At 45.2% G+C, this 26,434-nt stretch overlaps 1 protein-coding gene across 3 annotated transcripts in view; it reads right to left on the bottom strand.

Moving 5' to 3' along the window:
• SPTBN2 (spectrin beta, non-erythrocytic 2) overlaps positions 1-26,434 on the bottom strand; it is a 1,434,510-nt gene that overhangs the window by 164,352 nt on the left and 1,243,724 nt on the right. For all 3 annotated transcript variants that reach the window (XM_073605131.1, XM_073605132.1, XM_073605133.1), the window contains 2 exons: positions 8,993-9,237; positions 8,766-8,904 (listed from right to left, as the gene is read on the bottom strand). In XM_073605131.1, the coding sequence (XP_073461232.1) occupies positions 8,766-8,904; positions 8,993-9,237 (384 nt within the window). The remainder of the gene's footprint in view (positions 1-8,765; positions 8,905-8,992; positions 9,238-26,434) is intronic.

The raw sequence follows: 26,434 nt of genomic DNA, 5'->3' as shown, positions 1-26,434 counted from the left end.
TTAATTAACGAATCAAAACTAAACTAATTTTTTCATCCTGCACATGTCTAGTCTTCTGTACTGACAGAATGGCAATAATCAGCGGATCCCAGCAGACAGAGTCCGCGGGACTCTCTGATCAGCTCCCGCTGTGTAAAATCACAGATAGATAGATAGATAGATAGATAGATAGATAGATAGATAGATAGATAGATAGATATTTTTTTTAGTATAGAGTTTTTAATTCAAATAAAGTGAATATTTTCCCAAAAAATTGTATTTGTAAGACTGCTGTGCAAATACGGTATGACAAACTATTGCAACGACCGCTATTTTATTCTCTAGGGTGTCTGGAGAAAAAAAATAGATAAATAAATGTTTGGGGGTTCCAAGTAATTTTCTAGCAAAAAACCCTGATTTTAACTTGTAAACACCAAGTGTAAAAAATAGGCCCAGTCCTTAAGTGGTTAAACAAAAGATATTGCACAGAGCGGTCCTTTACCTCCTCTTTGAAGGTCTCTCACCAATCCTTCCTCCGTGTGTCCCCTAAGCAATCTGGGTGCAAAGGGGGCGCCCGTGCGCTTCCGAGTCAGACCGCATGCATCAATAGACACACAGCACGGTTAAGCCAAGCCCTCGCTTCCTACTCACAGGAGTTTGACTGGCAGCAGCTTATGGCTCATGCTACTTTCAGTGTCTCCCATGAGGAAGTAAGAGGAGCAGTGCTGCACTCGTAACAGCACTGGAGCAATGAGAGGAATCATCCAAGCATTTAGGGTAGGGGTAGGCAACCTTAGCCCCCCAGCTGTTTTGAAACTACAAGTCCCATAAGACATTGCAAGACCCTGACACTCACAGGCATGATTCCTAGAGGCAGAGGCATGATGGGATTTGTAGTTTCACCACAGCTGGAGTGTCGAGGTTGCCTACCCCTGATTTAGGGAGTGGGGTGCGTAGAACAGTTAGTGGGGTGTTTTTTTAGCTTAATGCAGGGAATGCATTATTGTAAAAAACATATTGACTTTAGAACAACTTTTAAAAAGCAGCATTTATCCCACCTTAGACTTAAAATGCAAGTAAACCAACCAATCTAACAGTTTAAAAAAACAAGTACATTCCTGGCATGCCGGAAATGCCAATTGTCACATTGGTTGGGCGCTCAACCAAACTGTGAAACCATCCAATAGCAGGTGTCATAACTGATCATATGTGCAGCAGCATGGCAGTTGAAGATTAAAAAAAGTCAAGATGGCAGCTTCCTTGGATGAAAACTATAGGAGGGTTTACTTCTACTCTAAAGGCTCAAATTGCCTTTATAGGTTCTCAGAAGGTTTGGATATAATCTATTCTTCGTGCACATTGATATAAGGGATGAGTATTTACACATTCCCATCTTTCTAGTTCATCAGTGACTTTGTTTTGCCGTGGCTGCCACTATCAGTTTGTGGCCAGTCCCTTTGGCGTTGCTGTGGGCCTGAGCATATTGACAAATATCCTCACTCCAGTTCTGGGTTTTCTGCTGCATGATCTGCTGCTGCAACAGCAAGTCTCCCTGGCTTTGAACTCCAAATGTCAATTTCGATGTCGACCTGGTAGGACTTAAGATGGATCCTGATTCGGTCACATCATTTGAGGTGCCTTCTCCTGGAATTTGATGAAACTGCAGAATCAGTGTGGGAAACTTCGGTACCCATGTTGGTTATTCCTGCAAAGTTGCATGCGAGTGCTGGAATTGATGATGTCCACCTTTGAAGGGGTTCCTTTTACTCAATTCCACTCCAGAACTTTGCAACTGAACATTCCCTTGGCATTGGGAAAAAAAAAAAAAAAAAAATCGAAGAGACCATCTGCTTACACCCTCAAGCCAAGATATCTGCTGTCTTCACTCCACTAGTGCAGCGAGTGTTCACTTGGTTATTTTCTTTACCTGACATTGGGGCCACAGTAAGTAAAGAGATATAAAAGTAAAAAACAAGTGCAATGGGAACCTCTAAGTGAATTAGGTATAAAAACCATGACATTTTCTTACTATCCATCAGTGTCCCTCAATAAGGGAGGGGGAAATAGGATTTTTATAACAGCTTACCCGTAAAATCCTTTTCTTGGAGTACATCACGGGACACAAAGCCATAGTATTAACTATATGGGCATATAGGCACCTTCAGGTGATGGACACTGGCACACCCAAGACAGGAAGTTCACTCCCTGTAGCAAAGCAATATACACAAATCCCAAAAGAGGGGGAGGACCTCTGTGTCCCGTGATGTACTCCAAGAAAAGGATTTTACAGGTAACCGGTTATAAAAATCCCATTTTCTTTATCGTACATCACGGGACACAGAGCCATAGTATTAACTATATGGGACGTCCCATAGCAATGCAGTTTGAGGGGAGGGAGACACAACCCGCAGGGCACCCACAGACTTGAGGACCTATACTGCTGCCTGCCGCACACTGCGCCCAAAGGCAATATCCTCATGCTTTTTTATATCCACCTGATAAAACCTGGTGAATGTATGTACCGAAGACCAAGTTGCGGCCTTGCAGATCTGAGCCATGGAGGCATGGTGATGCACTGCCCAAGAAGCACTAACTGCTCTGGTAGAGTAAGCTTTGACTTGAAAAGGTGCAACCTTACCTTTTAAACCATAAGCCTGAATTATAAAACTTGCCAAATTCACTTAGAAATAGTGGATTTCGATGCTGCCTGTCCTTTCCTAGGACCTTCCAGTAGCACAAATAAGACACCAGTCTTCTGGCTCTGAGCAGTAGTCTCTAAATAGGCTTTGACCGCTCTCACTGCATCAAGACAATGTAGTGACTACTCTTCCCTAGAACATGGTTTTGGAAAAAACTATGGAAGGATAATATCTTGGTTCAGGTGAAACCCTGAGACCACTTTAGGCAGAAAACTTGGACAAGGATGCAACACGACCCTGTCCTTGTGAATAATCAAATATGGATATTTACAAGAAAGAGCAGCCAATTCCGAAACCCTCCTTGCTGAGGATATAGCAACCAATACTAACTTCCATGTTAGAAGGACTAAGGGAGTATGCTGTATCGGTTGTTTTTGGCTGTTTTTGTAACACTGACAAAACTAAATTCAAGTCCCAAGGGTTCAACTGGCGGATTAAGCCGCATCAACCCTTGCATAAAAACCTGGACCAAAGAACGCGAAGCAAGCGGTCTTTGAAATAAGACCAATAAGGCCGAGACTTAATAGTACTCAAGGCCAGCTTCATCTCTACCCCTAATTGTAGAAAGGCAAGAATTCTGCTTATACTATACTTCCGAGGGTGCCAACCCTTGGATTCACACCAGGAAATATAAGCCCTCCAGACTCTATAATATATGATTCTGAAAGCTGGCTTCCTTGCATTAATCAAGGTAGAGATAACTGACCCGGATAGCCCACGTTTCTTCAGAATGTGGTTTTCAATAGCCAAGCCGTTAAATTTAGAGATTGTAAGGTAGGATGGAATATCGGCCCCTGTGAGAGTAGGTCTGGATGTAGTGGAAGGGACCATGGATCCCCCACCGCCATCCTTACGATTTCTGCATACCAGGACCTTCTGGGCCACGTTGGGGCTACAAGGATTAGTCTCTCTTTCCAGTCTGATCCTGCAAAGTCATCATGGCAGCAACTGAATAGGGGGAAATGCATAAATCCGTGAGAACTGATCCCATGGGGTCGCCAAAGCATCTGTTCCGCATGCGAGTGGATCCCTTGTCCTGGACACAAAGTTCACCAACTTCATGTTGAACCTGGACGCCAGAAGATCTACGTCCGGAGTCCCTCAATTTTGACAAACAGACAGAAAAATGTTGGGGTGAAGGGACCATTCCCCCGGGAGCAACTGCTGGCGGCTCAAGTAGTCCGCCTGCCAATTCTCCACTCCTGGAATGAAAACTGCCGATGGGCACGTTACATTCCTTTCTGCCCAAGTTAGGATATGGTTCACCTCCCTCTGCTCTTCAAGACTCTTGATGCCCCCTTGGTGATTGATATAAGCCACAGCTGTGGCATTGTTGGATTGGATCCTAACAGGACAACCCCGTAACCTGAATGTCCAGGCCTTCAGAGCCAGACGTGCTGCACGAATCACTAGGATGTTGATGGACAAGGTTCTTTTGTTTCTTGACCACTGTCCCTGGACAGTTGTCTTTTCTAGTACTGCTCCCCAACCTGAAAACCTGGCATCTGTCGTTACCACCTTCCAGATAACTGGTCTGAAGGATTTTCCTTTCAGCAGATTCCAGGTTACCAACACCAACTGAGGCTCTGGGACACCCTTGGGGACAGCCACATTGGCAAATCTAGAGCTTGAACCGTTTTGGTTCCAAGTAGACAAGATACTGTTTTGGAACAGTCTCGAAGTGAACTGGGCATAGGGAACTGCTTCGAATGAAGCCACCATCTTTCCTAACAACCTCATGCAAAGGCGAATGGAGGGATCTCTTTTCGACCTGACCACCTGCACCAGCTCTCTTATGGCATTGATCTTTGCCTGAGGCAAGAACACCTTTTCCTGAGCTGTGTCTGATCAGACCCAAGTACTCCAGCCTTTTTAGCGGTTTTAAGGAAGACTTCTCTAGGTTGAGAATCCAACCTAGATATTCCTGATATTTGGTTGTAATGCGCACGCTTTCCTCCAAACGGGCCACCGACTGATCTATTAGCAATAGATCGTCCAGGTACGCCAAAACTGTTATGCCCTGCGCCCTTAGCCTGCTAGAGCTGAAGCCAGAACCTTTGTAAATACCTGGGGTACTGTAGCCAACCCAAAGGGCAAGGCTACAAACTGAAAACGATGCTGTTCTACCTTGAACCGCAGAAACCTTTGGTGAGCGGGGAATATAGGAACATGCAGGTATGCATCCCTGATGTCTATAGATGCCAGAAGTTCTCCTCCTTGTGGGATAGAAACCACTGACTTGATTGATTCCATGCGAAAAGAGTGGACCTTCAGGAAATGATTTAGATTTTTCAGATCTAGAATGGGTCTGACATTTCCATTCGGCTTTGGTACTGTGAAGAGGTTTGAATAGAACCCCAAACCTTGCTCTTCTGTGGGGATCTGCATGATCATCCCCTGAGCCAGTTATCTGTCTAATGCCCGAAACAGAGATTGCCTTTTCCCTGGATCTTTGGGGGCGTTTGACCTCAGAAAACAAGAAGGTGGAAACTCCCGAAACTCCAGTTTGTACCCTAGAGTTATCGTTGAGATGACCCATCTGTCCTGAATTTCCTCCTGCCAGACTTCTGAGAACTGCAGAAGTCTTCGCCCCACCCTGGCGAGCGGGGGCGCCCCTTCATAATGAGGCTTTAGAATTCTGTTTTGCAGGTTTCCGCCCCCAGGACTTCTTTTGTGCCTGGGCCTGACCCTGAGGTTTTCCTCTAGACTAACGGTGGAGGTCGTCGCAACTGCCTAGAGGCAGATGCCCATGGCATTGGAGAAAGAGCCCGCTTAAATGAAGGGCGTTTACTCCTCCTTTTGACTGGCAAAAGAGTGCTTTTCCCACTTGAAATCATTTGGGTGTATTTGACCAAATCATCCCCAAATAGCCGATCCCCATGAAAAGGAAAACCAGTCAGAAGCCTTTTACATGGTGCTTCGGCTGACCAATTTTTCAACCACAGGATCCTACGCATGTGTACTAGCACAAGCGCAAGGCGAGATGCCTGGTGAATAAAATATTTAATGGCATCTATAGCAAAACATAATGCTCTTGGCAGTTCGGCCAAATCCTGGGCTTGTTGTACAGGAACCTCCTTAAAGGCCTGTCTAAACTGGTCCTTTAGGGATCGATAGATGCCTATTGCAGCAACTGCAGGCTGAGTAACTGCACCTGCCAAAGAAAAAGAGGATTTTAACAGGAATTCCAACCTTTTATCTGTTGGATCCTTAAGCATTTGAGTATTGTCTACTGGACAAGTAAGGCTCTTATTCACACTGGATATAGCAACGTCCACTGCAGGTACATTCCATCTTTTGGTGAATTTCTCCTCCATGGGATAGAGCACTGCAAATCTCTTTGGAGGGAGAAAATGCTTATCTGGATGGTCCCATTCAGCATAAATAAGCTGTTCTATTAATGCATGGATGGGAAACGCATGTGTCTGCGGAGGTCTTAAGGAACCCAAAGAAGAAACGGAACGTTCAGCTGACTTAGTTAAGGGCAGCTTGAAAGCAGAACAAACTATTTCCGTAAGAGATAGTACCAGCAACTTCTCAGATTGCGAGGCTGAAAAGGGTTCATTCCACCGTTGTTTCCTCTGAAGAAGAGTCAATGGATTGCCTTTCTTCCTGATCCCCTGAGGGTAAAACCCCATCCTCTACCCACTGTTGCCTTGATAAAGGATCTGAGGTGGGGGAGGGGGATCTACCACGCTTCCTATCCTCTTGGATGGAGGATGCAATTAAAGCTGCTAGTCTTTCCTCTAGCCCTAATTGGGCGGAGGAAAATGCATCTTCAGTCACGTATACAGGGGCTGAGATGCTAGAAGCAGCTGCAACACCCACAGGTTCCAATGAATCACCCTGGCTAGCCACTTCTGGTATTTCAGGAGAAGATGACAGTGTGGAGGCATGACTAAAGTCCTCAGCGCCTGGGGGTGATGTTTTAAGAACCTTTTTTGAGGTGTTTGCACTGACCTTTTTGGGAGGCATAGTCCTAAGCACAAAAGCAGAGGCACTAAGTAAATGCACTACTTGCTGAACTATAGTCTAGCAATAGAATTCCACTAATAAAAGTTCAGCCTGGTGCTGAGTAAAATGTGTTTTCCTCAATTTGGTAATGCCTGCATGCAGCGCCTTACGTGCCCCCACCATTCTGGTGTCCTGTGTGATTAACAGCTGTACTCTCCAGCTGCTAGCTGAGGAGAGTCTGCTTTCAGGGCTCAGCTTCCCCCGCACTTGCGCCGTGTGTCCTCGTGGACGCTACGTCCCGCACACCGCGCCATGCCTAGGCTAAGCCTCTTCCCTTCGTCAGATGCCCTCCCTCCTGTTTAAAATTCAAAGAGTTCCCGTGCACGCGCGGCATTTGGGACTGCCAACGGCAAACCCAGCAGGAGGGAAGGGAGGAGAGATCGGCCTTATGGTCTTTACAGGACCTGAATGGGGGAGTATAGAGCAAGGGGGAGCTGCCGCACCCCCCCCCCCCGGAGAGGGGGGAGGTTAGTTGCAGGGGGAGTACACACTACTGTTGTACCTCCCAGCCCCTTAGATCCATCAAAGGGGAGAAGTGCATTATTTGGCAACCTTTTCCCTGAATGAGGAATCCCCCCCGAGAAATGCCCACACACATGCTCTCAGCTGTGATGTTGAGCTGAACTGAGTGACAACTTACTAAGGTATGTGCATTTACTCCCTCTAGTGGAGACTAAGGCATGACAACATTTTACCCAAGGAAGAAAAACCATAGGTGGACTTTTTACAGTTCCTAGGCTTCTTCCCTTACCTTATTCTCGCCGCAGGATACTGCTGATGACAGACCGATCCAAACTCTACCCATCACGGCGGGCTACGTTTAGCAAACCTTCAAGGACGGGGTCCCTTTTTATTGGGGTTCCACTCCCTTGGACCTGTATAACACCCCGCCAGGAAAAACTTTAGGTAATGTGAGCATGACCAAAGCACTGGGTCCCGGGGTCCAGCCCTCCAAGGAGAGGCATTACAGGCAAAACCTTGCTCCTCTTATACGAGGCCTGGGTACCATCCACCTTGGCCTCAAGTGGCACTTTGGATGGATCTGGTCAGTGGAGGCTGTTTAAATCCAATAGGGATCCCTCTGGCAGAGCTCCTCAGAGCACATCTACACATGTGACCAACACCTTAGACACTGGCGAAAAACTGAGGTACACCTGGTAGGAGGAGGGGTTATATAAGGAGTGAACTTCCTGTCTTGGGTGTGCCAGTGTCCATCACCTGAAGGTGCCTATATACCTATATAGTTAATACTATGGCTCTGTGTCCCATGATGTACAATAAAGAAATAGGATTTTGTACTCATCGTAAAGTCCTTTCCTCAAAGCCTATTGAAGGGCACAGCTTCTTCCCCTCATAATCCCATTGTTCTCTATTTGGACTGCTTACTACAACTGAGCCTCAGGGGTCTAACCTTCCATTTTCTATGTGCCTAGTGTACACTCCTACTGTAGGCAGCAGTACTGTCAAAGTCAGCTAGCCTATCAGGGGAGAGGGGGGTTGAGGCTCTGTGTCTGAATGGACACAGGGAGCTGTGACTCAGCTCGGGTGCCCCCATAGCAAGCGATTTGCTGTGGGGGCAATGAATAGGAGGGAGGGGCCAGGATCACAGAAGAGGGAGCCGAGAAGGATCTGGGCTGCTCTGTGCAAATCCACTGCAACAGAGCAGGCAAGTCTAACATGTTTATTATTTTTTTAGGGAAAAAAAGAGATGAGACTTTACAATCACTAAGATCAGACACTGGATAGAAGGATCTAGGTAATTGATTCTACCATCTTGCGTTGTCACCAGAAGGCACAATTCCTTCCAGGTCATATAAAAAAAACCTATCCTTGTCCTTTTTAAAAGAAAGCATTTGACTACAACTTATACCCGAAACGCCCCAGTGCTTTTGCACTATCCTAAAATCTTGTTAACTCTGCCACTATCTCCTATAGTGTACACTGGATCCTATTTTACTATCCTGTTTAGTTCCTACTCTAACTACAGAGGAAAACTGTGCCCTTCTAGTTTGTATTGTTAAAAGCTGTTCTTCCATCAAACCTTACATTATATATTTGTATATGAAGAAGTACCTTGTCGGAGGCATAGTGGTTTTTTTCAAGGAGAGTGTTTCCCAGGTTTATGCATGTAGTAAAACTGTCTGCTCGAGCATCAACTTCTGCCTTGATACCTTGGTGATTTTTTATAACCAGATCAGCCGAGGATACATCTCTGGTCAGGGAAAAATTATACATAAGCACTGAGTTTTGTTAAGATTATACTTTGAAAAAAAAAAAAAAAAAACCCACCAAGGTCTTACCTTGGTTTTTCCTGAGCATCAATCAGCAAGTTGATATCATCCATCCACAACATAAGATCTCTAACCATCCTAAAAAAACGGAACTTTTCCACTGTGTCCAGGAGGAGCTGGCGTCGGGCACTGCTTGCATCTTGCAGCTCTCCCCAGGCTTCAGTAACTGCTTGTTCATGCTTATGAATGTCTGCAGCTTTTTCACCTGCATAAGCTTTCTGAAGCCGCGATGCATCCTCTTGAACTTGCTTCACCTGAAAGGTTTGGACAGAAAAACAACAAAACAGTCTTACAACATTTTTACACTTATTTACCAATGCAAGTATGCATATTCCACACCTGGCCAATACCTGTGGAAGCAGAGAATCACTGCATTAGCCACACCTATTACAGTGATCCTTGCTGACTTAGCCAAGCGGCTTCCCTGCAGCATAAGCACAGGGAGTCACCCACTTGGTGCTGGCACCAAAGAACACCCCATCCAATCAAAGAATGCCTTGCCTTCCTTGAGAAAATGCAAAGGTTTCTATGAATGGCACTAGTGCCGAGTGGGTGACCACCTATGGTTACTATGCAGCAGGGCAGCTACTCGGTATGGGACCAATAAGACAGGGAGGATCGTAGCAGTGGGGGCTACTACAGTGATTCTCCACCTCCAGTGGGATTGGCCAAGTATAGAATGCATACTTACAAAAAAAAAATATATATATATATTTTCCCCACTGTATGTTATTGCCTGATGAATGCTGCCATTTAAAGTAAATAAAAGGTATTGTTAAAATATGAAAACAGAGAAAGTTGCCTGTATAGTACCAAGAGTGTTCTGGCAGCCATTCTATGTAAAGCAGATGGCACTCTTCTTTCCCAAAGTTGGAGCTTGGCTATGCTTTCCCTTAAAGCAGTTGTTAAGCCACTCTAATCTATTAATCCCATCCGTTGTAGAACCATGTGTCCCAGTGTTTGTACCTTATATCAGAGCGTCTCCCGGCACTCACCTCTCCCAGGCTGACCGCTACAGCAGGAAGGGAACGCGCGCTGAGGTCAGCCCGGGAGGGTAGAGAAAAGAGAGCCGATCGGTCACGTGAGTGTAGGGAGACGCTCTGATATTAGGTACAAAGCGGCATTTTTTTTTATATAGCTCAGACACTGGGACACATATTGTTATAAAAAACAGAGGGAATGGAATGAATATATTATAGTTTTTATAACAGCAGGGGGGAGGGGTGGGCAGTGTCTCAAGCTGACAGGCAGGGAGGGAGGGAGGAGGGAGGGGAGGCCAGAGAAGGACAGAGCAGGGCTGTGGATGACGGAGGCACGTAAACTGACTACGGATTCAGGGCCCAGCAGCCATGATAAACTGTGGTCAGTTTACAGGGGGGGGGGGGGTAGAACCAGGCAGGATCAGCCAGGTATTTTAGGTTATACAAGGGGCCAAATGACACAGCACAAGCACTGTGCGGTTATGCTTGCTTTAAGGGAACAGGATTTTTATTTTTTATTTTTAGGGTAACACTTTAAGCTCCATTCACATATATGCAAATTGGATGCACTTTGCATTCGATTCACATGCCATGTGAATCAAACCGGATTTCTATGGAGCAGGTGTACATATCCGCGGTGCAGCGGCAGTGCAAATTTGCTGCGAATTGAAAAAGTCTTGTGTGTTTTCTGAGCACTGCAGTGCTGTTCAGATGCAAATTCCAGGCTCATTGCCTGCTATAGGAACGCTTCTGAATCGCGGGTCAGGGGCTTATCGGAATCTGGAAGCCCCCTCTGACAAGGGGGCCCCCAGATCCCGCAACCTCACTACCCCCCACCCCATGTATATGAGCATGGGTTACATGTACCAGAAAAGTGTCAAAAATAAAACACAGTTTTTGACAATTACTTTATTAACCACTTCAGCCCCGGAAGAATTTAACCCCTTCCTGACCAGTGCGTTTTTTGCGATTTGGCACTGCGTCGCTTTAACTGACAATTGCGCGGTCGTGCGATATGGCTCCCAAACAAAATTGACGTCCTTTTTTTTCCCACAAATAGAGCTTTCTTTTGGTGGTATTTGATCACCTCTGCGGTTTTTATTTTTTGCGATATAAAAAAAAAAATAGCGACAATTTTGAAAAAAAAAAAAAACAGTTTAGGCAGGTTGCGTATTCTTCTACATATTTTGGTAAAAAAAAAATCACAATAAGCGATTATTGATCGGTTTGCGCAAAAGTTATAGCGTTTACAAAATAGGGGTTAGTTTTATGGCATTTTTATTTATTTTTTTTTTTTTTAAAATGGTGGCGATCAGCGATTTTTATCGTGACTGCGACATTATGGCGGACACATCGGACATTTTTGACACATTTTTAGGTCCATTGTCATTTATACAGCAATCAGTGCTATACAATTGCACTGATTCCTGTGTAAATGACACTGGCAGTGAAGGGGTTAACCACTAGGTGGCAGTGTGTCCTAGGGGCGTGTTTCTAACTGTGAGGGGCATGGCTGTGTGTGACACGTCACTGATCTCTGCTCCGATGACAGGGAGCAGAGATCAGTGACACTGTCACTAGGCAGAACGGGGAGATGCTTGTTTACATTAGCATCTCCCCGTTCTTCCTCCTCGTGAGGCGATCCGCGGGACCCGACTCACGGAGCTTGGCGCGGGCATGCGCCCGCTGGCCGCCTCTTAAAGGGGAACGTACAGGTACGTGATTATGCCTGTACGAGCCCTTCTGCTGACGTATAAAACAAACAAAACAAACTCCCCTGATGTAGAGCCAGCATCAATCACGATGAACGGCAAAAAAAATTAAAAAAAAGAAAGGAGGTCCACACCCGTCACTGGCTCCCACCGTTTGACAGTTCTTAAATCTAAACTGTCTGTTCATTTTTTACACTTTTTTCGGTAAATGAGTAGAGGTACAATGTACCCCATATGCATTCACGTGGGAGGGAGCTGGGATCTGGGAGCTTCCAGATTCCAAAAAGCACCCTGAGGCAGACCCCCACAACCAAACCACCGACCAGGCCTCTTGCCCCCCCCCCCCCCCATCAACTTGAGGACAAGTAGCCTGGCATGGTTCAGGGGGGTGGGGGTTTAGAGAAGGGTGCATGCTCGGATAAGGGTCTGGTAAGGATTTGGGGAGGCAGGGGCATGAGGTTCCCCTTGAAATCCATACCAGGCCTTTCGTTGGGGTGGGGAGTCATAGGTTAAGGGTGCGCAGCTGGCTTCCCGGTCTGCTCCTTTACAACCAGCTATTGTTAAAAGATGCTGGTGATCGCCGGCTCTGAAAATTTGCATCTGAACAGCCGTTTTGAAAATTTGCAGTGAAAACAGATGGTGACTTTGCAGCGGACATGTGTGAACCTAGCCTTACTCTTAATAGGAAATTCCTCAGCCCAGGATAACCTCTCCTATCACTATGCCTCAGTTTTGTAGCAAATCAGTACAGAGAGCATGATCATAAACACAGAGGGATGAGACGTGTCCTTCAATCAACTCCAAGAAAAAGATTTTATGAATGAGTATGAAAATTTGTTCGCATCATCTATTGAGGGCAACACGGCAAACAAATAATGCCAAAAAAAAAAAAAAAGGGAAACCAACCCATGGGACTGTCTGCAGCTGAAGAGTTGCTTGAAGGACCCTATGCCTAAAGCCGGCCTCAGATGAGACTGAAAAATGCACCTGGTCCAAGAAGCACTAACAGGTCTAGCAGAGTGCACCTGGACAGGAAACTGTAAAGCCTAGTCCGGGAGACCATATGCTTGGTTGATGGTCTGTCTGAGCACCCTAGAGGTGGTGGAACAAGAAGCTGGTGCACCCTATGGGGTCCATCTGGAATGACAAAAATGTAATCCGTCTTTCTGATAGAAGCAGTGAGAGATAGGATTTACACAGCTGAAACCACATCCACACAGTGGAAGAAAATCTTGATGATCTGGAGCCAGAGAGAGGGATGGAAGAATGACATTGATTGAAGTGAAGGGTAGAAACTACCTTCGAAAAGAAAAAGTCCTGGGCCCCAACACAACCTTGTCCCTATACAAAACTTTAAAGGGCTCCTTGCAGGTTAAAGCCACCGGTTCATACACTTTACTCGCACAGGTAGAAGCTACAAGAAACAGCACCATGTGGGTGAGAGCAGAAATAAGACGGTCAGGGGGGAACAGACAGGGAGAGCTACATAGGGAATCCCTATAGAAACGTCTTAATCAAGGAACAAGAGGCCAGCAGTCTCTGGGACAGAATAAAAAACAGAAACCGGACCCTCGATAGTGCTGAGAGCCAAACACTGGTCCAAAACAAGCGGGGTGGAGCCGGTGACACAGGACGTAATCCCAGGGGAAAAGAATGAGGATTCTCAGATGTTGATGGTTATGTTACCACATAAGCTGCAGCCTCCATCCATATTGCCTCAACTGTGTTATTAAAGGAACAGTGAATATATCTGTAGTGCACCAGTTATTGTACACATAACCATGTTAGTGCATTTTTATCTTTGTTTATAAATAATCTTGCAGATTATTACAGAATGCACTATGATGTTTAAATTTTTTATCTTTGAGTACTATCTTTGGACTTGTTGGATCTTAACCTTTTGTCCAATGGGACCATGAGAGGATACCAGCTCATAATGAAGGAACAGCATACCCGTGCCATTCCTTCAGAGTGCTAAGCCACAGCAGTGACGTCATCGAGACTTGGACATTGAAGCTGCGGGAGCTGCGAATCTAGAAGGAAGACCGTGTGGAGGTGGAAGCCCCGTCAACTAGCACATTATGCAATTGCCTTGCAGAGGATTTTTTTTCCAATGCCTCGGTTTACTACCACTTTAACCACTTCAGCCCCGGAAGATTTGGCTGCCCAGGCCATGATCTGCAATATGGCACTGCATCGCTTTAACTGACAATTGCGTGGCCGTGCGACGCTGTACCCAAACAAAATTGACGTCCTTTTTTTTCCCACAAATAGAGCTTTCAATTGGTGGTAATTGATTATCTTTGCGGTTATTTTTTGCGCTATAAAAAAAAAAAAGCATCAATTTTGAAAAACACAATATTTTGTACTTTTTGCTATAATAAATATCCTCAATTTTTTTTAAAAAAAGCAAATTTTTTCCTCAGTTTAGGCCGATATGTATTCTTCTACATATTTTTGGTAACAAAAATCGCAATAAGCATATATTGATTGGTTTGCGCAAAAGTTATAGCGTCTACAAAAATAAGGGATAGATTTATAGCATTTTTATTTCTTTTTTTTTTTTTAACTAGTAATGTCGGTGATCTGTGATTTTTATCGGGACTGCGACATTATGTCGGACACTTTTGACACATTTTTGGGATGATTGACAATTATAAAGCGATCAGTGCTAATAAAAATGCACCGATTACTGTGTAAATGTCACTGGCAGGGAAGGGGTTAACACTAGGGGGGAGGGGATTAACTGTGTTCCCTCATGTGTTCTAACTGTGGGGGGAGGGGATTGACTATAGGAGATGACAGATCGTGGTTTCTAGCCATTAGGAACTCACGATCTGCCTCTCCTCACAGAACAGGGATTTGTGTGTTTACACACACACCTCCCTGTTCTGCCTCTCGTGCATGCAATTGCGTGTGGCTGGCGGTCATTGCGGCCACGAGCATCGGCACCCCGTGTCTGCTATCCCGCTAAAAGGAGCCGACATACAGCTACGACTGCTCGCAGGATCGTGCCGACCATGGTATAATGACGGCGGCTGGTCGGCAAGTGGTTAAAGGGACAAGTGCAGTTTGCCTTTTTCTCTTAGGACAAAGTATAAGATGAGCTGCTAGTGGTGAAGGTGTGTGCCTCATGGGGTGTTTTGTGCACAGAAGAGAAGTGTGGAGCACAGACTGTAGATTTTGGATTTAGGTTAGTATACCCAGGACACTGTTTGAACCTTATTTAATTTTAATGTATTGATATTTTGTTGAGTTTTACACCTAAAAAGGGGACTGATGTTAATTTTTTCACTTTAAAGGGGACTGACAGCATTAGTATAGCGCTGAATAATTTGGTTGAATTATGTGTATATTGGTGTGTGGAGCACTAGATTCTGGCAGCATCATATTTATATACACATTTGTTCACATATTATTTGTAAATATCACAGGGGATGTGCAGGGCTATTCTATTTTGCTGGTCCAGAACCAGCTACAGAAAAAAAAGGGATTGATCCCACAGAAACTATTGGGGTGGAAGCCCCAGAAAGGGGAGAGAGGAGAGCAGCGCCATCTGAGTGCAGCAGTAAAAGATATTTATTACAGGATAAAAAGATAAAAGCGTTTGATATGTGAAAGGTTCTTTCACTCTTGGGCTGGACACCGTTCAGCCGATTAGTGTGGAGTTGAACGTTCTGGTGGCTCCCAGTGCTTCCTATAGACTATATATATATATACACACACACACACTTTTATATCTGCAAAAAAATATATACGCCTTTTAGATTTTTTAGAAACATATATACATATTAAAAGAATCGCATATATATATATATATATATATATATATATATATATATATATATATATATATATATATATAATGTTCTTCATAAAATTAAGGATGGTGCGTATTCATGATTAAAAATCAAAATAATAATAATACATATATACATATTATATGCATATATTATTCAAAGAAAGAGGTTGGGCATGCGTATTAGGACGACACAAGGATGTAGGTCATAAATATGCGTACCCGCGCATGGTCGTGCACAGCCCGCATATTGGTACGTTTGGTTATAACAACAAGAGAAGAATACAAAATATATACACAATATATATATATATATATATATATATATATATATATATATATATATATATATATATATATATATATATATATACATACACACACATATACATATATATACACACACATATATATATATATATATATTATACACACCCACATATGCCCATGTATGTCTAGACACATGCATATGCATTAGATGAATATACAGTAAGAAATATTAAAAGGTGATAATTAAAAAAAAAAATAAAAAAATAGGGATCTATAGTAGGTGTTTAGGTATAGACACAAACATAGTTAAAAAAGTGTAGTGGGGGAGAGCTATATTATATACTATTCTTATAACTAGGTACTTACTTTAGCTGTGAGTAATAGGGGATATCTGTAAATTTATTAAAAAGGAGGGTGGAAGGGGGGAATGATTAAAAAAAAAATCATATAGTGGTTGGTTGAATGGGTGTATGCATGGAAATGAAATATGTATGCATAATGAGTATACATATAAGCATGGGCGGCAAACGTACATTCCCAAAAATGCACGTACTAACACATGAGAACGAAAAATGAGAGGAAATTAAACCATACACAGCAAGGCTACATCTGTTGGAATAGTCTCATGAGGAGACGAGGTGACTCATAACTGTGTGTGCACCTCGATTTCCTCATTTAACCCCCCAGGTGTTAAAGTACCCAAGGAATAAATCCAATATGTTTCTTGTTGGCACAAGCATTTATAACGTTCGGCATATGGGTATGTAGCCGGAATAGATTCAATAATGCACACACCAAGACCAACCGTAGATTGGGAGCGTGGTGTGTTAGGAAATGTTTAGGGGACGCTGTGGTGGTCACGGCCTTTTTCGATAAAGCGCCTGTGTTTGTCAAAACGTGCCCTAAGTGCTCTTATAGTTCTGCCAACGTAACAGTCCACAGGGGTAGGTAAGACAATATACGACAAAATCTGTAGAGCAATTGTAGAATTCTTTGAGGGTATCGTTTTTCCCTTTAACATTTTTTGGCTATGGTGTACGAACTGGCAAGTTAAGCAGAGGGTTTTTTTGGCATTTGAACATCCCTCTGAGGGGTATGAGGCCAGGTTGTGAAGAAGTTAAACAGACTTGATTCTACTAGGTGCAATTTTGCTCTTTATGTTTCTGGATTTTCTATAGGCCACTTTAGGTTTGATGTCAACTGTGGTTTTAAGATGAGGGTTTTCTAACAGAATAGACCAATGTGAGTCCAGAATTTTTTCCATTTTCCTATGTTTGTCATGAAATTGTGTAATGAAACGGGTTGGTTGCTTGACTGCAGGTGAAGTTTTTTTGGAGCTTGTAGGTAGACTGCGGTAATTGTTGAAAGCCGTGTCTATAAGCGGGGTGGGGTATCCTTTATCTTTGAACTTCATGGACAAAAGTTGGCCATGGATGTCATAGTCTGAGTCTCTGGTGCAGTTTCTTTGAAGGCGGCAGAACTGGCTGTTGGGAATGTTACTGACCCATCTTGGATGGTGGCAGCTATTTTAATAGTGTATAAAAGAATTGCCTGCAGTGGATTTAATAACATTTTTTGTATAGATGATTTCATTGTCAGGGCACAGTTCAAGGTCTAAAAATGCCAAAGTATCAGAATCAGTCACATGGGTAAAAGGATAGGCCCAAGGTGTTTACAATACTGTACAAAAGCAACAATGTCATCAAAAGTGCCGTCCCAGATAATTACTATATCGGCGATATATCAACTGTAGTACATCACGTGGGCAGTAAAGGGATGGTCGGCTGCAAGATAACATGCATTCCCAGTATCCCATTGTGAGATTAGCATAGCTGGGGGGCAAAGTTAGCCCCCAGAGCTGTGCCATTGATCTGAAGGTAGTGTGTCCCTTCTGACTCAAGGTAAATATATTTGAGGCAAAAGACTAAAGCTTCAAGAAAAAAAATTGGCTTGCCGGGGGTTGGTGAGGGGATCGTTGGCTAAGATATGTTCGACGGCCCTTACTCCCACATCACGGGGTATTGATGTGTATTATGAGAACATATCAAGGGAGAGACACCAATAGTTCTTTTCCCATGTGTAAGGTTTAAGCATCTCAAGTAAATGGGGTCCATTGCGTATGTAGGAGGGAAGGTTCTGTGCCAAAGGTTGGAGAAATTGGTATATTATATATATAAATAAATAGGGAAGCCACTGGTGATGCTGTCCATAGCAGCTACTATTGGACAGCCTGGGGGATGGGTGGCTAAACAAGTAAAAAGGCGCAATGTGCAGATACCTCATAGCGTGGTACACAATAGTCCATGGGCATAGATGGAGAAGAATGTGTATGTACATATATGTACACTAGTAGTGTAAAGGCAATAAGTCAGTCATGGCAGTCGCCAACAAACCAAAAGCGAGTTCCAATGAGCTAAAAAAAAAACAAGGAATAGGGGCGCCTCTGAGTATATATCATAAAACAATTTATTAAAATAATCATATCCACTCACATGAAGGAAAGAGGAGTAGTATTCCGGAGCATGATCTGGGCGGAGAAGATGATATGGGACTGTAGTTAGCAGCAGTTCCAGTGTAGCTGATACTTAATCAGATCCAGGCAGGAGTGCAGATGGCTGAGCACAACACAGTCTGATAAGGTTCAGTATTCCTGGCAGATTCCAATAGCAGTCCGGTGGAGAGGAGGAGACCAGTCAGATGCTGACAAGGGTATCTGTGGGAGGGGGGGGTGGGGGTGGTGGTGGGGGGGGGGGGTACAGACGGGCGGATGGCAGAGCCGTGCTGTGTCTGTGTCATGCCTTCACGCACTCAGGAGAAGGATGATTACATCCTTGAATCAAAATAATACACCCTTTGTCCGCAGGTTTGATAACAATGGTCCCATTCTGGGTCAGCTGTTCTAATGCCTTATGTTCCAGTGGAGAAAGGTTGGATTTAATGTAAGTGTGCTTGGGATCAGTTTTGCACATTTTGATGAGGTCTGAATATACGACCTGGTAAAAGGTCTGTAGGTAGGGGCCTTTGTTGTGTGTGGGATTAAAAATAGAGATTTTGGGCGTAGTGTGGTATATCTGACTGGGGGTGAGGTGGGACAATGTTGGATAAGCCATTCAAGATCAGCATTATAATTCTCAGCGTATAGTTGAGCAAGTGCAGGTTGGTCCGTTTCATCAAGTGAGTCATGGTCTGTGATACACAATGTTTGATCAACGATATCGGAGGAAGATACACGTTTGGAAGATTGGATATTAAAGTATCTCTGGACAGTAAGGTCTCTGATAAATTTATTAAGATCCTTGAATAATGTAAACATATTGGGTTGCATCGTAGGGGCAAAGGTTAATTCCTTACTAAGGAGGGATGTATCACATGCGGTTAATTGAGTGTGCGATAGGTTATAGATCTTTAAAGTTTCCGCATCTTTCCTAATCTTCCTTCCTCGTCTCCCCCTCCGTCCTCTTCTCCGTGTTTTCTTTTGCTGAGGACCAGAGGGGGGTACATCCTAAAAAATCATTATCTAAGTTAATGGCCAAGGTGTTACTTGTGGCTACAATCTTAGGGGATTTAGGCCTATGCAACTGGGTAAGAGGTAGATTTTCTATCCAGGCTAATGGTTGCTGTTCGTTGGGGGGTTCAAAGTGGTTGCCTGATGTATTATGTAAATCATTACGGGGTTCCTGTTCTTGGTTGAGGACAGGGGGTTGGATGTGTTGGGAAACATCCGTGGGATCAATTCCATAGGTAGAGACAGATGGTTGTATAGAGTTGTCATTTATGGAAGGTATTAGTGCCCGAGTCTGGCCTGTAGGAGCTTTTTTTGGTCTGTTCCTGGAACGTTTCAGTTTGGGAGTAAATGGCTTGGGTCCAGTGGGAGGCTGAGAGGTATGCCAGGACATCTGCCAGGGTCTGTGTATGTACTGGGATGGATGTGGGGACATGGGTTTGGGTGCCGGATAGGGTCTGGGGTTACTCTCATGTGGCTGGATGGACATAAGTGGACAAGGGCCAGGGCAATGGTCAAGGCTGGGATGTTTGGTCTGTTTCCAACTAAACATTTGGTTGGTGTTACAATCAAACAGATCCCTTCTAAATTTACCAAGTTTGTTGGCAATGGTGTTTTCTTCATTTTTGATGGTGTTCCTTTTTAGCATGCTGAACCAGGTGAATGGTAAATGGGGAATGGTGTCACAGATGGTTCTACAAAGAGTAATGATTTTGCCCTTGAAGACCATGTATTGTCTTTTTCTCTGCTGGGTGATGATGCCCATCCATTTTGCTGTGCAAAATTCGGATATGTGCGTCCATTCGGTATGAAGATCTGAATCGAGGAAGGCACACTGTTTGAGGACTCCGAGTCCTCTGGGGGGAGACTGTGTAAAACACATGATTGTAAAAAGAACTTATCCCACCACTGCTAATTAGCAGTGGAGATTAAGTCCTCCAATTTTCTCTTCTAAAATGGGTGCATAACTTCGGGATAGGGATCTTGGAACCCACAATAGGGCAATCATTTTTTTAAAAAATGAGTGGGAAATAGGGCATATAATTCTTCCAAGATAACAAAAGTGGTGATAGTACAATAATAATCAATAGTTGATAATAGATAATAAATGTAGCACAGTAATATGCAGCTCAGTTAGAAGCAAAATAACAGGCAGAAAAAAGGTAGTAATAACTAAGCGCAAATGCAAAAATACTTGGGATGTTTTTAACTTGCTCGGCATTTAGTCCATAGCAATAAAACTGGCAGTCCAAGGGTTAAGTAGGTATCTGGCAGTTCAAGGGTTAAGTATATTGGCTGGTCAACAGGTGGCTGCTATCCTCAGAGAGCTTAGTATTAGTCTATTAGCTATCATCTATTATGGACCATTACTGACCAATTATCTACTTCTTATTCTTTTCCACATTTATATTTATTACTAGTTCATTTTTCCCCCGTTTAATGGGATTGTATTCTGTTTTGCTGGCCACAGTCAGCATCGTGCCATTTTAGCCGGCGCTGGAATATAAATAGCACACTGCTGACACTTCCCAGCCAGGCCTATTGAAGGAGCAGCAGCTCCAAGCGCATAGCCAATCTACAGCCTCTCTCCTTGGTGAAAGCCCTCCCCCGGAAGTGCTCCCTGAAGTGATCAGATGACCCGTGACGTCACGCGCGTTCCACGCTGGTCCCAGTCTCTTCCTGACGGCCACAATGAACAATCTCCAGCCCTGCACCTTTGCAGCATCATCCGGATCAGAACCCCAGGAACTCACCATGGACCACTTGTATACAGATGAGCCTTTTTAATCTACCTATCCTGTAAGTGTAATCTTACTTTGTGTCATTAAAGTATCCTCTAATACTGCACTTAGGTGGCACTTCCTTTTCTACCCTTCTCATGGTTCTAGATGCCTGCCATCCCTCATTTGGGATTAGGTTATCCTGGTGCACAAGGGTGCAGGCATTAGTTAACTAAATTAAACTAAACAGTGGTTTGACCCTCCTGATGTCCCTAACCCGATCTAAGTATGTTAGCAAACACCTTATGACGTCTAGTAAATTAAACTTCCCTTCTCTTTCGTTCTTTGGATTTTCACAAAAAGGAAGGCACAATTATTTCCTGTGATCTATGAAACTGAAAGACCACTTTGGGGAGATAGAGGGGGTCTTACCTCAGAACCACCCTATCCTCCAGGATCAACAAAAAGGACTCTTTAATTGACAGGGTCTGTAGGTCGCTTATCCTCCTGGCTCAAGTGATAGCCAGCAGGAAGGCTAACTTAAGCAATATAAAGGAGCTTTTGGCAGCGCCTGCAACACCAGCATTCGATCCCAAGGCGGGAACTAACCTCTCCCTAGCTAATAGAAATCTTTTGATCAGGGGATCCAATGTGTGCCTCTGGTCCAAAAAGACAGATAGAGTCGCAACCTGCACTTTCAAGGTGTTCAGGGCTATCTCCTGGTCCACCCCTGCCTGTAAAAAGTCTAGTACCACTGGTACAGATGAAGGGTAATCCCTCTGTCCTGACATCAGTGCGAAAAAACTTTCCAGATCTTTGGGTAAATCTTTCTAGTGACTGGCTTCCTACCCCCTAGAAGGGTCTAGACTTTTCAGATCTCCCTTTCAAGAGCCATGCCATCAAAAGAACCTCCGGGTGAAGAATCGGCCCCTGAAGTAGAAGGTCCTGCTTGGTCAGGAGGTGCTGTGGAGGGGAGACTGACCATTTCTTCAGAAAGGGAAACCAGGCTCTTTTCGGCCACAAAGATCAAGTTGCATTCTGAGCTGGCTAACTTCTGCAGGACCCATGAAATTAATGATAGTGAGGGAAATGCATTCACTAGGTTGCGACCCCAGTCCTGTGCCAGAGCAGTTACTCCCGCCGATCCCCACTCTCGTCTGAGAGAAAAACCGCTCCACCTTTCTGTTCCCCCTGCAGTCAAAAAGGTCTATATGCAGGACTCCAAAGCGCCGACTACTTAATTCAATTCCCAGTCTCCCTTATGGATGGGCTGCCCATTTAAAAAGTCTGCATCTACATTGGCGGTCCTCCGTATGTGGGCTGCCGATAGATGGAATGACCCCTTCAGCCCAACTCAGAACTTCCAGGAACAACTTCAGAAGACACCTGGATCTTGTCACCCCTTGACAATTTAGGTAGGACATAGTCGTTACGTTGTCTGATAATACTTGGACATCGTGCCCCCGAATGCCTTCAGGGCCTGTCCTACCGCCAGGAGCTCCCTGTAATTGGAGAAGGTCTTCGCCTTGGGCCGGGAACCAGGCTCTTTGGGCTCGAAGATCCTCCAGGTGGGCGCCTCAATCCCAGGAGCTCACATCCATAGTTAGTCTTACTGGGTTCCACTGGGCCCAGGGTCAGCCCGATGTCAACCTGTCCTCGCCTAGCCACCCTCAGAGAGGTCCCTACTTCCCCTGAAAGAGAGATCTTCCCGTCCAGTGACTCAATCTTCCTTTCCCAGGAGGACAGCAGGAAAAACTGGAGTTCTCTGAAATGAAGCTGTGCCCAAGGTACCGCTAGGATGCAAGAGGTCATCAGTCCTAGAACTCTCATGACCTGTCTGCGAGAACAGTCCCTAAGTTTCAGTAATGAGACTGATACCACCACTTTTGTCTTTTCCTCTGGGAGAAAAGGTTTTTGAGCCCTGGAGTCTACCAGATATCCCAGAAAGACCATGCCCTGGGAAGGTTTGAGGGAAGACTTTTCCAGATTTATTATCCACCCTAGGGCTTCTAGGGTGCGGATCACTTTTTCTAAGTCCACTCTCATCTGCTGTTAGGAAGGACCATAAACTAGGAGATCCCCTAAGTATGGTATTAGAGAGACCTCCTGAAGGTGAAGGTAAGCTACTGCTTCATCCAGGACCTTGGTGCTTGCTGTTAGCCCAAAGGAGAGGGCTCGGAACCACCAGTGCTGGATCCCCTGGTCCGTGAGGACTGCGAACTCTAGAAGGGACTGCTGTTCTGGGGCAATCGGAACATGGAGGCAAGCGTCCCTTACGTCTATCGCGATCATGTAAACATCTTTCAACGGATGTTTCCGCACGCTGTATATACACTTTCCATGCGGAAACATATGTCGTAAAAATGTGTTCAACCTCCTGAGATTGATGAGGTGGTGAAATTTGCCTGACGGCTTCTGGATGACAAACACACGGGAGTAAAATCCCAGACAGAGCTGTTCCGGTAGAACCGGGACGATCACCTCCTGGTCCGCCAGATATCGTATACTACCTTACAGACCTCCTCTGACGATCCCTGGGTGGATGGGTCAAAATTAAATTCTGAGGGGAGGGGAGAGAAGTTCTAATCGATAACCCCCTCTTAGTAGTTGGAGGATATAGGGGCTTCTGGAAATTTCCTCCCATTGAGGAACAAAATAGGAGTCTCCCCCTTACCCTGATCCTGGCATCACTTGGACTCCTTACTGGAGTTTTTGGAGCCAGGAAAGAGCAGACCTTCTGCCTATTTTTCCCATTCCCCTGCCTTCTGTTTGTGTCTTTCCTGGCCTTAAACTGGGGGGGCCACAAAAAAAAAAAAACACAACTTCCTGCCCTTCTCATTTTTGGCTTTAACCAGAAATTCTCCCTCCTTTTCGCAGATAGCGAAAAAACCTTATCTAGGCCGGGTCCAAAAAGTAAGGCACCCTCAAAGGGCAACTGCAGAGGCGTGATCTGGACAGGCGGTCCCCTCCCATGATTTTGACCGAGACAGCCCTTCTTGCCGAATTGAGAAGGGCCGCTGACTTAGCCGTGGTTCTGACAGTTTCCACTGCGGCATCTGCCAGGTATGCCACTGCCTTACGGATAATCTCCAGATAGTCTGTAACCTCTTTGGACCAGCTCTCCCTAGTGGCATGATCGGTTAGTCTATGGAGCCAAGAATCAACGTTTCTTGCTACACAGGCTGAGGCTAGTGCTGACACCATGGCCGCAGCTTTCGCACCCCAGGCCCTACATAGCAATGTCCCAGGCCTGGATCTGGTCTTTGATGTTGCCTGAGTCCTCAAAGGACAGATGGGATTTCTTTGAAACCTGTGATAGGGCTGCATCCAGTTTGGGGGTTTTGAAGAATTTCTCCTCCATGTCGTAAGTTTTAAGACCTCTTTTTCCGGGTCCTTCCACTCTTAGGATCTGGTGGACTGGCAGGACTTTGAACACAGCAAAGAGGTGCCTGTTCTGCCCGGAATCCTAGCTGCCCTGGCAAATTTTCCCCCTCCTCTAGGGAACTTCAGTCTGAATCTCCCTGCTCCACAAACTCCTCTACCTCAGAGTAGAGGGAGGGGGCTTAGTCTCTGGGTACCCCTCAGGCTCCGTGCAGATGTACCCTCCTGGGAGGAACACCCCCTCCCTAGAAGAAAAGACATCTGGTTTGATGCTATCATGTTGTTTTCAAGGACTGAAGAGTGGCTAACATTTCTGACTATACTGAGAGAAAATCCTTCATAACTGCTGAAGTATCCTTGCCCTACAGTTTGTGACTGCATCTGTAGCAGAAGGGCTTAGTGTGCTCAGGTGGTAGTTTCTCATTACAGTACACACACATTTTTGTCCTAGGCTAGAGGGTTTTTTTGGCTTTGGCCTATGGGTCCCCTGGGCAGATCCACTTGGTTCTGGGGAGACCAGAGAAAAAAAAAAAAATAGTATGCACTGTTAATATCTGTTCCTACCCCCTCCCCACAGGTGTGTAGGTCAGGCTTCCACCCTTTCCCCACCCCCAGACAGCAGAGATAGACTCACCACCTGTGGCCTTCTCCTGTGGCCACCACTGGTTCCTCCCCTCTCTCCATTCCTGCCCCTGTCCGGATTCCGCTGCAGGAAGCCCGAAATGAGAAGAAAGATTGTGGACCATCCACCTTGCCCCTCCGGGGCTTTACAGCCTCTGCAGTTCGCGTGGCAGCCGCCGCCATTTTGCCAGGGTGCAACACCGGAAGTGACGTCTGCCTCTTGGAAACGAGGCTGTGTGAGCATCAACGTCTGCGCATGTGCGGAGAGGTCCGCCGTAGCGCCCAACCAGGAAGATTGCTGGGGCCAGAGACTCCTGAAGGGCGCATGGCAGTCGCCTCTGCGATGCCTGGTGCCATTTTCCCGGAGTCTCTCCCCTGGAAGCGACACCCACCTCGTGAACCAAGGCCTGGGTTACCCCCACGTCCATGCAAGCAGGAAAGAGGCCCGCAACACCACCCAACCAGCCATGGAACTCGTGCGGCTCTAGCTGCCAGCCCCTTCACCCCCCAAAGCTCTGCAGCCCAGATGGTAAGTGGGGGGGGGGGGGGGGGGAATATGTCCACCGGCGCGCTGGGAACACTTCCCTGTGCAGAGATTTCCGGGCACAGGGGGAGAACCCTTGGGGGTGGGAATGAGAAGACCTTGACTGGACCCGCAGCCCTCCCCAGCCTTGGCGTCTAGCGACCAGGGGGAAGACCTTCCGCCTCCGACTCCAGGTCAGACTAAAAAACAACAAAATGTTTCGCTGCTGGGAAACACAATCAAGAACTCAGGTGCAGGGGGAAGGGTGGGGGGTTTTAACCGCATTGTTGATCGTTTTCTGTCAGGTGGACCAGTCATCTGTGTGCCGTCCTTGAAGCAGACTCGAGAAAAAGGAACTTTTTTTTGCTGGAGGAAGCTTTGTGGCCTGTCCCTTAAATTTCTTCCACTAATGAAAATTGGTGCTCTCACCATCAGTAGCATCATTGATGATGTTGTCATGAGCTGGTTCAAATATACTTCCCTTAAAGACCATGCAGATTAAATGCTTTTTAGACACAGGTTCCCCAGTCCAGCACTTTAGCTAAAGTGTACTATACATACAGTGCCTTGAAAAAGTATTCAAACCCCTTGAAATGTTCCACATTTTGTCATGTTACAACCAAAAACTTAAATGTATTTTATTGGGATTTTATGTGATAGACCAATACAAAGTGGCACATAACTGTGAAGTGGAAGGAAAATGATAAATGGTTTTCAACATTTTTTACAAATAAATATTTGAAAAAGCGTGGCGTGCATTTGTATTCAGTCCCCTTTCCTCTGACACCCCTAACAAAAATCTAGTGGAACCAACAGCCTTTAGAAGCAACCTAATTAGTAATTAGAGCTGTTCTACCCTCAGAGGTTTGTAAGAGAACCTTTGTGAACAAGCAGCATCATGAAGGCCAAGGAAGACACCAGACAGGTCAGGGATAAAGTTGT

Source organism: Aquarana catesbeiana, linkage group LG11 (genome assembly GCF_042186555.1).
Source record: "Aquarana catesbeiana isolate 2022-GZ linkage group LG11, ASM4218655v1, whole genome shotgun sequence".
Classification (NCBI taxonomy): domain Eukaryota; kingdom Metazoa; phylum Chordata; class Amphibia; order Anura; family Ranidae; genus Aquarana; species Aquarana catesbeiana.
Note: the sequence above shows the minus strand (reverse complement) of the source record. Positions and strands in the feature narration are given on the sequence as shown.